Genomic DNA, 14,844 nt, shown 5'->3' with positions numbered 1-14,844 from the left:
TACTAAATTAAAGGCTTTCTTACTTAAATTTCATAATTGTTTTTAAAAGCAGTAGCACAGCCTTGGCTGGCTTGGCTCCCTGGATAGAGTGTCAGGCTCTGGACTGAAGGGACCCGGGTTCAATTCCAGTCAAGGGCACGTGCCTGGGGTGCAAGCACAATCCCCAGTGGGGGACATGCAGGAGGCAGCCGATCAATGATTCTCTCTCATCATTAATGTTTCTATCTCTCCCTCTCTCTTCTTCTCTGAAATCAATAAAAAAAATATATTTTAAAAATTAAATAAAAACCTACCACTATTAAAATAAAAAATAAATAAAAATAAAAATAAAAGCAAAAGCACTAGTACATACCAGAATCTTCTGTGGGTTCAGTTTTCACTTTGATGGGGCCACAACTGAAAGGAAAAGGAAACCCTGATGAAGCTATACACACAGCATTCAAATGCATTGGATTTCAGTATAAAATCACCCACCTGACCAAGCTGGAAAAAAAAAAAACAACACAAAAAACTGGCTCAACTTTAAAATTTACATTTTTATTTCTTACATAAACATGACTTTCAACTGAATTTAGTATTTTAATACCAATCAAAAATTTTTGAGGGAAGGGGATATAATAAAATATGGAGTAGCAATTAACTTTCCAATTCCACTTTACTATAAGGCCTATCACATCAGTTTCCCCAAGGAATTACTGTCATGCAGAACTACTAAATCAATAGCTACTATTTTTACAGGATCCCCAAATGATTCAATTGCATATTAAGTTTCAAGATGTGTGACATGGGCCTTTTTAATATTCTAATACCTCAATAGTTAAAAACTAAAACTTGTTTAGGTGTATGACTCAGTGGAGTTAATATGTAACCATCACTACTATTCTTTTTCTGAACTTTTTCACCATCCCAAATAGAAACTCTGTACCCTCTAAACAATAATCCCCTCTGGCCAAAACTGGTTTGGCTCAGCAGACAGAGCATCGACCAGCAGACTGAAAGGATCTAGGTTTGATTCCGGTCAAGGGCATGTACCTTAGTTGCAGGCACATCACCAATGGGGGGTGTGCAGGAGGCAGCCGATCGATGTTTCTCTCTCATCGATTTTTCTAACTCTCTAACCCTCTACCTTCCTCTCTGTAATAAATTAATAAAGTATATTTAAAAACAAAACAAAACAAAAAAAACACTAAAACTTGGTGAAATGTTTTACCTTCCACCTGGAGATAGCATTGACCTTTCAGCATCTGTTCCCATCACTCGACCACCTATATGTACAAAAAAATTAGATTTAGCTTCTTCCAACACTTTAAATATAACTAATTTTCCCAAAGGTCCTAAATATAGAATGAAGTAGCAAAGGGGGAGTTCACAGCTCTGGGTCCTACTAGATTGAGTACTGCGTTAGCTTATAGAAGTGTCCTTTGTTCTCCTTTATAAGGAAGACTAGAGGCCTGGTGCATGGGGGGAAGGGGGAAGGGGAGAGAAGAGGCATGTCCCTTCTCAGCCCGGCCAGCACCCTTTGCAATCTGGGATCCCTCTCACAATCCGGAACTGCTGGCTCCTAACCGTTCGCCTGCCTGCCTACCTGATTGTCCCTAACCGCTTCTTCCTGACAGCATGATCACCCCCAAATTGCTCCCCTGCAGGCCTGATTGGCACCTAACTGCTCCCCTACCAGCCAGATTGTCCAAAACTGTCCTCCCCAGCTGGCCTGATCACCCCCGACTGACCTCCCCTGTCAGCCTAATCACCCCCAACTGCTCAAAAATACCTTCTCCCGCAGCATGGGGGAAGGGGCAGAAAAAATAAAAAATATTCCTCCCTATTGCACACAGACCCTATATACAAGCCCACCCGGCCCAGGCTGGCAGGATGCTCAGCACATTCTCTGATCCTTGCTCAGGGGCTGAAGGGGTGACTAGTGGTATCACATGTGAGAAGGGACTCTGGGCGGCCACTCTGGTCCTGGCACTTCCTGGTCCTGCCATCAGCCCTGGTTCCCCTACCTGGCTCAGCCTCCCCTCTCCATCTGGCCTCAAATGGCCCCCTTGGCTCCTGGGGGCTCTGTCCTTCCCTCCCAGCCTGGAGGTCCCACGGAGAGGTTATGGCTTCTCAGAGACTCCCCGGCAGCCCTGGCACTCGTGTACACACAAGGGAAGGGGTGCGTGTGACAGAACAGCTGTATAAATGTGGGTGCTGGTTTGCCCTAAAGGGTGTCCCGGATCAAGGTGGGAGATTCTTTGGGGCGTGGGACGACCTGAGCAAGGGGCCTATGGTGGTTTGCAGGCCAGCCACACCCCCTGGTGACCCAAGTGGAGGCCCTGGTATCTGGAATTTATTTACCTTCTACAATACAATTGAAACTTTGCAGCCTGGAGGGGAGCCAAGGCTCCTGCTTGCTCTGTGGCTGCTGCCATTTCTGTTTGGACTTGTTTACCTTCTATAATTGAAACTTTGTAGCCTTGAGTGGAGGCAGGCGGAAAGCTTGGCTTCCTCTATTGCCTGGGAAATCCAAGCCTCCCTCCTGCTCTCTGTGGCCACAGCCATCTTGGTTGGGTTTATTTGCATACTCACTCTGATTGGCTGGTGGGCATGGCTTGTGAGTGTAGTGGAGTGATGTTAATTTGCATATTACTCTTTTATTAGGTAGGGTGTGTGTGTGTGTGTGTGTGTGTGTATTCATGTGACAAATATTAAAATCAAATATTCATAGCACTTTCTAATAGCCAAGTAATGGAATAGCCAAGTAACTCAAATTTTCATGAACAGGTGAATGAGTAAACAGATTGTAGTTTATCAATACAATGGAATACTACTCAGCAATAGAAAAATAATAACCACTGATAACATTAAACAACCTGGATAAATCTTAAAATAAAAAACCAAACAAGAAAAGAGTGCATACTATATGACTCCATTTATATTAAAATATCTAGAAAATGCAAACAAATCTAGATTTTTGCACAGTGGTTGCCTGGGGACAAGGGCAGAAGGAGCAGATGGGGGAATTACCAAGGGGTATAAGGAAACTTTGGGATGAAAGATATGTTCACTTTCTTGATTGTAGTGATGATTTCACAGTGTCAAAACTTACCAAGTTGTACACTTTAAATGTGTATGGCTTATTGGATGTAAATTATATTAACTTTTTTTAAAAATCCTTACCCAAGGATATTTTTTTGCCATTGATTTTTAGGGAAAGTGGAAGGGAAGGAGGGAAAGGAAGGTGGGAGAAAGAGAGAGAAAAAGAAACACTGATGTGAGAGAGACACAACTATTGTTTGCCTCCCAAACGCACCCCAACCAGGGCTGAGGTGTGAACCTGCAACCCAGGTACTTGCCCTTGACTGAAATCAAACCTAAAAACCCTTTGGTGCGCAAGCCAACCTTCTAACCACGGAACAATATCAGTCAAGGCACAATCGCAACTTTTCAATTACTTTGAAAGTTGGTATGGCAAAGAAGTCGAACCATACAAACCCATCCACTCAGACTACTCATTATCATTATAAAACACCCTATAGAAATAATCATTAATTAATAACCAGGCCCCAACGTTTGAAAACAAGTTTCTATGCTTTACAAAATACAAATGGCAGACTAAGGCTAAGCTAGTAAACTTTAAGGAAAAGTAATAATGACAAAAACATCTGAATTTTAATTTTAAACATGACAAATAAAACTTTTCTCAGTCTTAAAAAGGTCACATACAAAAAAAACAACAGCTACATCATTGAAAGCTTGGATGCATTCCAGCTAATATCTAGGACAAGGCAAAATATTGTATTGGCTATTCTAGACCAAGCAACAGAATTAAGAAATAAAAAGTATTCAGATTAACCAAAGAACTTATATGCATAACCCATAAACACAGACAATAATGAAGGCCTGGGAGGAAAAAAGGGTAGGAACAGGAGGGTGGGGGTCAATGAAGGGAAAAAGGAACATCTGCAATACTTTCAATAATAAAGATAAATTATTTTTAAAAAGTATTCAGGTTGCAAATAAACTGTTTTGAGTCACATACAGTATGACTCACCATGTAGAAAGTCCAGAAATAAATAGTCATGGTCAACTAAATTTTAACAAAGATGTCAAAGCAATTCTAGAGGAAGGATAGTCTTTTTAGCAAATTGTGCTAGCACAATTGAAATATTAATGTATACCCTTACCAGGTGCCATATTAACAAAATTATCCCCAAAATTGAAAGTAGATCTAACTGTAAGAACTAAAACTACAAAACTTAATATAAGAAAACATGACCTTGGTTTAGGCAACAGTTTCTTACATAATGATGTCAAAAGCACAAGTGACAAAAGAGTAAAATGAACTTCATAAAAATTAAAACTTTTCTTCCTAAAAAAACATTATCAAACAAGTGAAACGGTAAACTTGTAGAACTGGAGAAAAGATGTATAGAGAGAATATATAAAGAACTCTTACAATTCAATATTAAAAATATAAATAAATCAAATAAAACATGGAGAAAGAATATAAACAAACATTTCTCCAAAGAATATATATAAATGGACAATAAGCACATGAAAAGATACTTAACTTTAGTAAGTAGGACTACACAAACCAAAACCACAATGAAATACCATTTCATACCCACGAGGATGGCAAAAATCAAAGGAGTGCAGAGAAACTTCAACCCTCAAATGATGCTAATAAGAACATAAAGGGTACAGTCACTTTGGAAAACAGTTTAGCAGTTTCTTAGTCAAATGAAAAATTACACTATGACCTAGCATTTCTACTCCTAAGTATACATAACCAAGAGAAATTCAAGTATACATGCAGATAAAAACTTGTTTAATTATATTAATAATGTTATCTTATATAACAAAAGTGTAGTATGCAGCTGAAACCGGTTTGGCTCAATAGATAGAGCGTCGGCCTGCGGACTGAAAGGTCCCGGGTTCAATTCCGGTCAAGGGAATGTACCTTGGTTGCGGGCACATCCCCAGTAGGGGGTGTGCAAGAGGAAGCTGATGGATCATTCTCTCTCATCGATGTTTCTAACTTTCTATCCCTCTCTCTTCCTCTTTGTAAAAAATCAATAAAAAATATTTAAAGAAAAAAAAGTGTAGTATGCAAATTGTCCCCTTGACCTACAGCTGGCCAGGGGAAGGGAGAGAGGCCCCGGCCAGCGGTGGAGGCAGGCAACTGGGGGAAGGGAGGGAGTATCCAGCCGCAGTCAGCAGACGCAAAGGACCGTACCAGTGCACAATCGTGCACTGGGCCTCTAGTTGTTAAGTAGGAAAAATTTAAATGTCTGCCAATTGATGAATGGATAAATGGGTAGCATATTCATATACTAGAATCCTTTATAATGAAGAACCATTATACTAATTAGACCGAACACCTGAACAACCATCCGGACAACATTCCAGACAACCATCTGGATGACCTTCAGAACGAAGCCGAGGCTGTGAGGCCTGGCTGAGACTGTGAGGGTCTGTGAGAGCTGAGACTCTTGCACAAATTTTGTGCATCAGGCCTCTAGTACTTAATATTCAGCAATAGTACCTCTAGTACTTAATATTCAGCATCAGGCCTCTAGTACTTAATATTCAGCAAAAAAACAACCGGGGTGAATCTCTAATGAATTATGTTGGATGAAAAAGCCAATTTCAAATGAAAATATACTGCCCTAGCCAGTTTGGCTCAGTGGATAGAGCATCAGTCTGGGGATTGAAGCGTTCTGGGTTTGATTTCAATCAAGGGCACATGCCCAGTAGTGGGTTTGATCCCCAGGAGGGGGCATGCAGGAGGCAGCCAGCTGATCAATGATTCTCATCATTGAAGTTTCTCTCCCTCTTCCTTCTTCTCTGAAATCAATAACAAAAATATTTTTCTTAAAAAAAGAACAGTGTATATTTTATTTATATAACATTCATCAAATAACAGATGGGATGATGAAAATATTCTAAAATTAGATTGTGGCAATGGTTATAAATCTCTTTTGTTAAACTTTTTTAATTGTACATTTTCCAAAATTCATTGAATTATGTACTTAAAACTGGTGAATTTATAGCAAGTCAATTATACCTCAATAAAGTTTATAAAAATTAATCTTTTCATCATGGTAAGAACAAAATAAAGATTATTTAACAGAAAACAAAATATGTTTGGGTGTGTATACATTATTGTTCTTTCATCCTTATATCAATTAAGAAGTTGTCAATAATAATGGTTATTTACTTTCAAAAGTCTCAAATAAGCCTGGCTCCAGAGTGTCCGTCTTCTAAATATCACTTTTCCCTTCAAATGGAATGGCTGGACTTCCCCCCCAAAAAATCCTTCCTCATTTCTCGAAGAGCCGCCATCTCTCCCCCTCCCCCCACCTCTCTCTCTCTCTCTCTCTCTCTCTCTCTCTCTCTCTCTCTCTCTCTCTCTCTCTCTCAAAGAACAGTTTACTGCTTTTGAGAGAGAGGAAAAAGAAACACCAATGTAAAAGCCTAACAGTGATTGGCATCAAACTAGAGCCTTTTGGTGCCTGCAGAGAACACCCCTCTCCCCCATAACTAACTGAGCCACCAGCAAGGTTTGAAGGGCCCCTCTTTCTCATGAAAGCCTTCCGGGACTATGAAAGAATCCTTTCTCCAACAAACTTCCACAGTACCTTCTCTAACCATTCCTGTATTGTGTTCTTGCTGTGATGACTTTATGGACTTTTTATCTTTTCCATTAGACTACCAGACCTTAAAAGCTTTAACGCTTACACAGAGCTGTGTATCCCAACCTCATCCAATCTTGTACCTAATAATTCTATGTGTGGTCTATAAACATTAGGTAAATTAAATCATATCCATAATTCTTAGAAATGAGGGTGCATGCCAGTATATATATGATCTTACATATTACAAACATAAAATCTTAAATACACATCATAAAGCAAGAAGCAGAGCTAAAATCAAGTCTACTTTTTTAGCTCAAAGACTTTTCACTGGTTTATACAAATATCATAATACTCCACTCCAAATTGTCTTACATCAAATTCTCAAACAAAGTAAAAGAAATCATTTTAAGGTATTAAATTGGGCAAAAACAGGTTTGGGAACCCATTCAACTATCATGTAAGTAAAGCAACTTACCTAGGTGCTTCTTTGGCTCTAGGAAAGGTCTGCATTAAAAAAATAAATAAATTATACATAAATACACAAACAAAAATTACTGTGAAGCATAAATTTAAACGACTTCTACAGTAAATATGAATTGTTAAACTATATTAAAATAAGCTGAATATTTAATTTTATATAAATAAACTGTTAGAGGGCAGGGAGAATAGTACTTCACCTCTTAATGGTGAATGAAATCCCGGCTTTGTTCTCCAGAATCCACTTCAGAGTTTCAAGACCATAGTTCTCCGGGTGCTGGAAGGCAACTCCTTCTGGAAGCCCCTGCACCACCACGGCCGACTGATCCCGCAGCATCTTCTCGTATGGAACCGGCACCACTGTGGATTTTCCTAAAGCTTTCCCTGGGGTGAGGGACAGTGGTGAGGAGAGGGGGAAAGAAGATAAAAATCATTAAATGTTAAGATTAAAAAAACTAAATCATCAATTTATCTTGGCTCGATAAATGGCATTCATGCTATCTTATAATATCTGATTTCCAAGCTATTTTGAAAAACTATAGGGTTCTACTTCCATGTTAGCAGAAATTCTAAACCTGAAAGAATTCCAAAGGGCCATAATGAAAGTACATAAGATGTTTATATAAAACCTACACAAAAGGATAGGAACAATCAATGGCTGATTTCTTGCATTATTCTCTTTCTTCACAATACCCTCACTCTGGCATAACACAATCTTTCCATTTCATTTCAGCTCCAGAACATGGAAGCTCAACAAATCCAATTGTTACCATAAACTAGGCAATTTTGGGATAATACTCTTACTGAAAATTTATTAGATGAACACAATGTACATTTACTAATGACTGTATTCTGTCAGGCTGTCAGTGTGTACAAGGCAATGAGTCCATAGAATAGAAACTCCATGAAGCAGAGTCGAATTTTACATAAAACCCAGTATAACCTACATATCTTCGCCCTCTGACAACTTTTGTTTTCTTAAAAGAGCTTTGTTTGTCACATAATTGGATTAACAAAAGGTGGTTTTTTTAAGAAATTTGCACCTATGTCAAAAATAAATAATTCTCTTTGGATGATTATGATGTGCTAATGCAGGTTCTCTGATGGGGGATACTGATAGTACAGAGTAATGCATGTGTGAAGGCAAGAGGTATAGGAGAAATTTATGTGCCTGCCTCTTAATTTGGCTATCAATCTAAACCTGCTCTAAAAAAACCCCCAAAAAGCGCAGCTATAATAGCTATATTTATTTCTTAGTTCTTTCAAACTGAAAATAGAAAATAAGGTTGATCCTAATATTAATCCAATATTTAGAAATTCATTCATTCAATTTGCGAAAGTGTTGTATATACTTAGAAAACTCAATAACATAACGTATCTTTTATAAAATTTAAGTGTATAACCTTACCATAGCAAAAGCAGAAATAGTCCTCAACTGTTTTTCTAAGTGTTTCAATCTCTACAGCATCTACATTCATCCGATTTGCCTGGGTTGTAGATTTTATTTTATGCATCTCTGCAGCCTTTTCTTCTTCTTCAACACCTGTTAAGTAATTAATGATATACTATAAAGGCCTGTATCCATTATTTCAATATCTTGCTTTTAGTAAGAATATTTTTTTCTATATTCTAACACTAGAGGCCCAGTGCATAAAATTCATGCATGGGGGGTGGGGGGCACTCAGTCCAGTCTGCACGATCTCCAATCCGGAACCCGGGACCCCTCAGGGAATGTCTGACTGCCGGTTTGTACCCACAGTTTTAACAGATGACAACTCCACTGTTGTTCATTTTCATGCTTACACCCATTGGAATTAGTAGGTATTCAAAGTGTGTATACATTTTGGGGGACACCCTTTATATCTCTAGTCAGCGGTGAAAGGAACCAACGGCGGATTTGGAACCCCGCTCACTCCCCACGTCTCCCCACTTCACGTTCCACCTTCATGGGCAGCGGGAGAATCAATGTTTTCTCTCATTAACTCGGAAAAGCACGTCCAGGAGTGCGCTAGGCTCCAAGCCAGTGAGGCTCAGTCAGGGCAGCCTTCGCTCATGGGTGCCGGCACCCAAAGTGCTCATTCCTTCTCTGTAGTTTCCCCGACTATCCCACCATTTCACTCTGAGGACGGAACTTCTCAACTCCTCTGGATTCCTGATCTTGAACGCTGACCAAAGGCACCTCAGCGAGGGCCACCCGCACTCACCAGGTGTGTCTGTCCACACCTGCTTCCGCCTCTGCACCTGCATTAGCCCCACGGAGATGATCTTGTCGCTGCACTGGCCTCCGCGGGAACAGGGAGTCACCACTCTGCCCTCTCACTGTCATCTCACAGGCACCCACCCCTCAGCACTCAGAACACCCAGACACTCTCCAAAGGAACGGAGTGTGCCTGGGGGACATGCGCACATCCTGTGAGGGACGTAAGCATGCTGAGACTGATGGAAGTGCAGCGGAGGGGCGGGAGGGAGGTGGGGGGACGGGGACTTGATTACGCCATGGTCTGGGACTGCTGTAGGTGTGCATGGGTAAAAGCGCAGCCAGGAGGATGTCAATCTGGCCTGGCACAGTGGCTGTCCCTGAGATCACACACCTTCTGGGCCAAGAGGTGGGACTTGAGCAGCCACTCCTCAGCACTGATGGCTTTCAGGAGCTACTTCAGCTCGGCCTATTTCTGCTCCGCTTGGCGTGCTCACAGCTGCCACCACCGCCATGTGATGAGTACAGGCAACCCTCCCCCGGCCCGCCTCCCCTACCCCGCCCAGAGGCTCTCCGCACGCACTCCCCACAGACCCAGAGCGGCCTACGTGGGGCACACCTGTGCACGCTGCCCACTAGCCCGAAGCGCACTGCCCACCGGCAGCTCTGCTCTTGCTCGCTGCCCAAAGCAACAAAGGCAGGCGTCCCGCCCCACCCACTGGCTGCTCCGCCCTGCATGCAGTGACCACCGCCCCTCCACGGGTGGGGCAGGGTGGAACACCTGTGTTGCCGCTCAGCCTCCACCATCTATGTTACAGAGTGACCCTCAATTTACATATTCACTCCTTATTGACTGTGAGCATCACCATCATATTCCCTCTTTATTAGATAGGATTAATTATAAAGACAGAAAAAAAAAAGGGAAGAAAGGAATCTTTAAAAATCAAAAGCTGCCCAGCCAGTATTGCTCAGTGGTTGAACATCGATCCACCTATGAACCAGAAGGTTATGGTTCGATTCCCAGCCAGGGTACATGCTCAGGTTGCGGACTCGATCCCCAGTGAGGGACTTGATGGAGGCAGCTGATCAATGATTCTCTCTCATCATTGATGTTTTTTTTTCTCTCTCTCTCCCTCTCCCCTCCTCTCTGATATCAATTAAAAAATGCTTAAAAATTAAAATAAAAAGTTAGGGAAGAATCCAAGATGGCTGCACAGGTAAACACCTAGCCACAGCCGCACACAACAATTTCAATAAAATACAACTAAAATATAAAATGGACATTACCCAGAACTACAGGGAAGTCAACTGATGGAAATTCTACAACGAGAAGCAGGGAGAAAACCAGAAGGAAGAGCGGATGAGCTGTACAGTTTTTACCAAAGTATGGTTGCCACTATATTTCAGCAAGATAGGGCCAAAAAAAAAAAAAAAAAGAGCGGCCAAAACCGGTTTGGCTCAGTGGTAGAGCATCAGTCTGTGGACTGAAAGGTCCCAGGTTCGATTCCGGTCAAGGGCATGTACCTTGGTTGCGGGCACATCCCCGGTAGGGGGTGTGCAAGAGGCAGCTGGTTGATGTTTCTCTCTCATCGACGTTTCTAGCTCTCTATCCGTCTCCCTTCCTCTCTGTAAGAAAAATCAATAAAATATATTTAAAAAAAAAAAAAAAAAAGTGGAGGAGCTGTAAAAGCCTAAGGTACGGAGACACGTGGCGCAGGGAGAGAACGGAGCGGGAGAGGAGGGGGCGGCTGAGTGCCTGGCTGGCGTTCCCTAGCAGGAAGGAGATAAAAGATCCAACTATGCTGGACCCCAGTTCCGACTGCTCTGAACCCCAGTTCTAGGCCAGACCCTGGGGACCCAGGCTCACACAGAGAAAGCTGGGCTGCGAGGCAAAACCTCGGGGGAGCGGCGAAAGGAGGTCCCAGAGGCGCGCACATTGCGCACAGAGAAGAATGGTTGGCTGTGCCACGGGATTGCCCTAGCGGAAATGAGACTGGAGCGCCAGACTGCTCTGAACGCCACCTCCAATCCCACTTCCAACTGAACTGAACCCCAGTGCCGGGCTCTTTGGGGGAGAGCCTAGACTGCTTGGTAGCAGGCGAAAATCGAGGGCACCTTTCTCTCAGAGGTGCTTGCAGCGAGTACTGAAGGACCCTGGGGATTACTGAGATTCAGGAACCGCATAGGGCGGGGCTGACGGAAGCCAAGGCTGTAGGCTCCACCCTGAAAATCTGCCCCATCAGGGAAGCTGCGGAAATGCGACAACGAAATAGATCACAAACGAAAGAAATGGAAGACAAAAAGCAACTAGATATAGAGTTCAAATCTACACTTATAAGGTTTTTCAAGAATTTCCTAGAAAAGGTCGATAAGACCTATGAGGATATGAAAAGAGATCAACTAGAATTAATAAGGAATCAACGAGAAATGATAAGAGATCAACAAGAAATAAAGAATACATTGTCTGAAATAAAAAATATTATTCAGAGTCCTAAAAACAGAATGGAAGATCGCAAGAATCAAGTCAAAGATTTGGAACATAAAGAGCCAGAAGACACTTCTCTGCAAAAGCAAGAAGACAAAAGAATCCAGAAAATTGAAGATAATGTAAGAAATCTCTGGGACAACTTTAAGCGAACCAACATCAGAATTATGGGGGTCCCAGAAGATGAGAGAGAGCAAGATATCAAAAACATACTGAAAGAAATAGTGACAAAAAACTTTCCCCACCTGGTGAAAGAATTAGACTTACAAGTCCAGGAAGCGCACAGAACTCCAAACAAAAGGAATCCAAAGAGGACCACGCCAAGACAAATCATAATTAAAATTCCAAGAGCAAAAGACAAAGAGAGAATATTAAAAGCAGCAAGAGCAAAGCAGGTAGTTACCTATAAAGGAGCACCTATCCAATTGTCAGCTGATTTCTCAACAGAAACCATGCAGGCCAGACAGGAATGGCAAGAAATATTCAAGGTGATGAATAGTAAGAATCTACAGCCAAAGATAATCTACCCAGCAAAGCTATCACTCAGAATCGAAGGCCAGATAAAGAGCTTCACTAATAAAAAAAATCTAAAGGAGTTCATCACCACCAAACCAAAATTATATGAATTGCTGAAGGGGGTTCTTTCAGAAGAGAAAGTAAACAAAGATAAAAATTATGAACAACAAATACGTAACTATCAACAAGTGAATCTAAAAACCAAGGATATTAAAAAAAAATCTGATGAACAATATTAACTAATAAATATAATAGAATCAGAGGTAGGAAAGGGAAGTGAACTGACGATTCTTGGGGAAAAGGGGAAATATGAACAATAAAATTTATTTAAAAAAATAAAAAAATAATAAAATAAAAAGTTAGGCCCTGGCCGTCACTGGTCTGGCTCAGTGGACAGAGCTTCAGCCTGCAGATTGAAGGGGCCCAGGCTTGAGTCCAGTCTAGGGCACATGCCCGGGTTGCCGGCTCTATCCACAATGAGGGCATGTAGGAGGCAGCCAAGCAATGCTTCTCTCTCATTAATGTTTCTCTCTCTCCCTCTCTGAAATCAATAAAAATATATTTTTAAAAAACTAGGCCTTAGCAGTTTGGGCTCACTGGTAGAGTGTTGGCCTGGAGACTTAAGGGTCTCTGGTTCAATTCCTGGTGAAGGGCACGTATCTCAGTCGCAGCTTCAATCCTGGCAACAGTCGGGACAATGTGGCAGCAACCAATCAATGTCCCTCTCACATCAATATTTCTCTCTCTCTGTCTCTCCCCCACTCTTTCATTCTCTCTAAAAATCAATGGAAAATTATATTAACATATATACATACATACATACATACGTAAAAGCTAGCATCCCATGCACCAAGAAGTCATCAGTTCAATTCCCCATCAGGACATATGCCCAGGTTGTGGGCTCGATTTTCAGTATGGGATATGTAGTAGGCAGCTGATCCATGGTTCTCTCTCATTGATATTTCTCCCTCTCCCTCCCTTTCTCTCTCTATTCAATTTAAAAAAGGGGGAGGGGGATTTTATAAAGAAAACATGAATACTAATAGGGAGTGACTATAATTTACAACTGAGAACAATTCTCCTAATACTTCGTTCTAACTATTGGAGAACCATATAAGCAAGGCAGTATAGGAAACAAAAATATAAATACAGCTGCCAGTGGAATTATGGTATTCATGGGACAGATGGCAACTGATATAAACATAATCAAAGCAACATTATTATAAATTTAAATACATAAACATAATCATATTCTTAAAAGTTATCAAAATGAGTCCTAGCTAATTTGGGTCAGTAGCAAGATTGTCAGCCCTTGGCCTAAAGGGTCTCGAGTTTGATTATAGTCAAGGGCATGTACCTTGGTTGTAGGTTCAATCGCTGACCCTGGTTGGGGTACATGCAGAAGGGAACCAATTGATATTTCCCTTGCTGTGCCTCTCTCCCTCCCTTCCACTCTCTCTAGATATAAGTGGAAAAAATATCCAAGGCCCACCCTACATAGCTCAGTGGTTGAGCACTGACCTATGAAACAGGTCACAGTTCAATTATAAGTCAAAGCACATGCTCAGGTTGCAGGCTTGATCCACAGTGTGGGGCATGCAAGAGGCAGCTGATCAATGATTTTCTCTTATACACTAATATTTCTATCTCTTCTCCCTCTCCCTCTCTGAAATCAATATCCTATATAATAAAAAGCTAATATGCAAATCGACAGAATGGCTGAATGACTGGTCACTCTGATGCACACTGACCACCAGGGGGCAGGCGTTCAATGCAGGAGCTGCTCCCTGGTGATCACTACACTCTCACAGGGGGAGCACCACTCAGCCAGAAGTCCTGAGCCGGGCTCATGGCTGGCAAATGCAGCAGCAGTGGCGAGAGCCTCTCCCACTTCTGCAGCAGCGCTAAACATGTCTGACTGACAGCGTAGGCCCACCTCCTGTGGGGAGCAGACCTAAGCTGTCAGTCGGACATCCCCCAAGGGTTCCCAGACTGTGAGAGGGCACAGGCCAGGCTGAGGGAACCCCCCAACAAGTGCACATACTTTGTGAAATAGGCCTCTAGTATGTGTGTGTGTGTGTGTGTGTGTGTGTGTGTGTGTACTAGAGGCCCACTGCACAAAATTCGTAAACTTGGCAGGTGTCCCTCAGCCCGGCCTGCACCCTCTCTCAGTCTGGGAGCCCTTGAAGGCTGTCTGATTGACAGCTTAGGCCCACTCCCTGTGGGAAGCGGGCTTAAGCCATCAGTCGGACATCCTTAGTACCCCTGCAGAGGCAGGAGCGGCTCCCGCTCTATCCACTGAACCAAACCAGCTAGAGCAATAAAAATATTTTCTTAAAAAAAAAAAAAAAAAAAATATATATATATATATATATATATATATATATATATATAATCTCAACAGCTGAGAAAAAAAATTTTTCTCTCTCAAAATGATACTAAATGATACTGAATAAGCAACGAAAAACTCACAGGAGAGAACCTTGATACCCAAGAACAGAAAGTGGAGACTGTGTAGAAACTGGTAGGAGGGGTGGAGGCGC

The 14,844-nt window shown here is 41.9% G+C and overlaps 1 protein-coding gene across 13 annotated transcripts in view; it reads right to left on the bottom strand.

Annotated features, from left to right (window-relative positions):
- Positions 1-14,844, bottom strand: part of GTF2I (general transcription factor IIi) — a 99,261-nt gene that overhangs the window by 63,123 nt on the left and 21,294 nt on the right. For 7 of the 13 annotated variants that reach the window (XM_036409345.2, XM_036409344.2, XM_036409351.2 and 4 more), the window contains exons 4-9: positions 8,512-8,646; positions 7,304-7,487; positions 7,102-7,130; positions 1,211-1,265; positions 475-483; positions 353-396 (exon numbers count right to left, since the gene is read on the bottom strand). In XM_036409345.2, the coding sequence (XP_036265238.1) occupies positions 353-396; positions 475-483; positions 1,211-1,265; positions 7,102-7,130; positions 7,304-7,487; positions 8,512-8,646 (456 nt within the window). The remainder of the gene's footprint in view (positions 1-352; positions 397-474; positions 484-1,210; positions 1,266-7,101; positions 7,131-7,303; positions 7,488-8,511; positions 8,647-14,844) is intronic. The other 6 variants (XM_036409352.2, XM_036409347.2, XM_036409353.2 and 3 more) reach the window with 1 other exon arrangement.

Source organism: Pipistrellus kuhlii, unplaced genomic scaffold (assembly GCF_014108245.1).
Source record: "Pipistrellus kuhlii isolate mPipKuh1 unplaced genomic scaffold, mPipKuh1.p scaffold_m20_p_4, whole genome shotgun sequence".
NCBI classification, from domain to species: Eukaryota; Metazoa; Chordata; class Mammalia; order Chiroptera; family Vespertilionidae; genus Pipistrellus; species Pipistrellus kuhlii.
The sequence above is the reverse complement of the archived record's forward strand: the minus strand, read 5'-3'. Positions and strand labels throughout refer to the sequence as shown.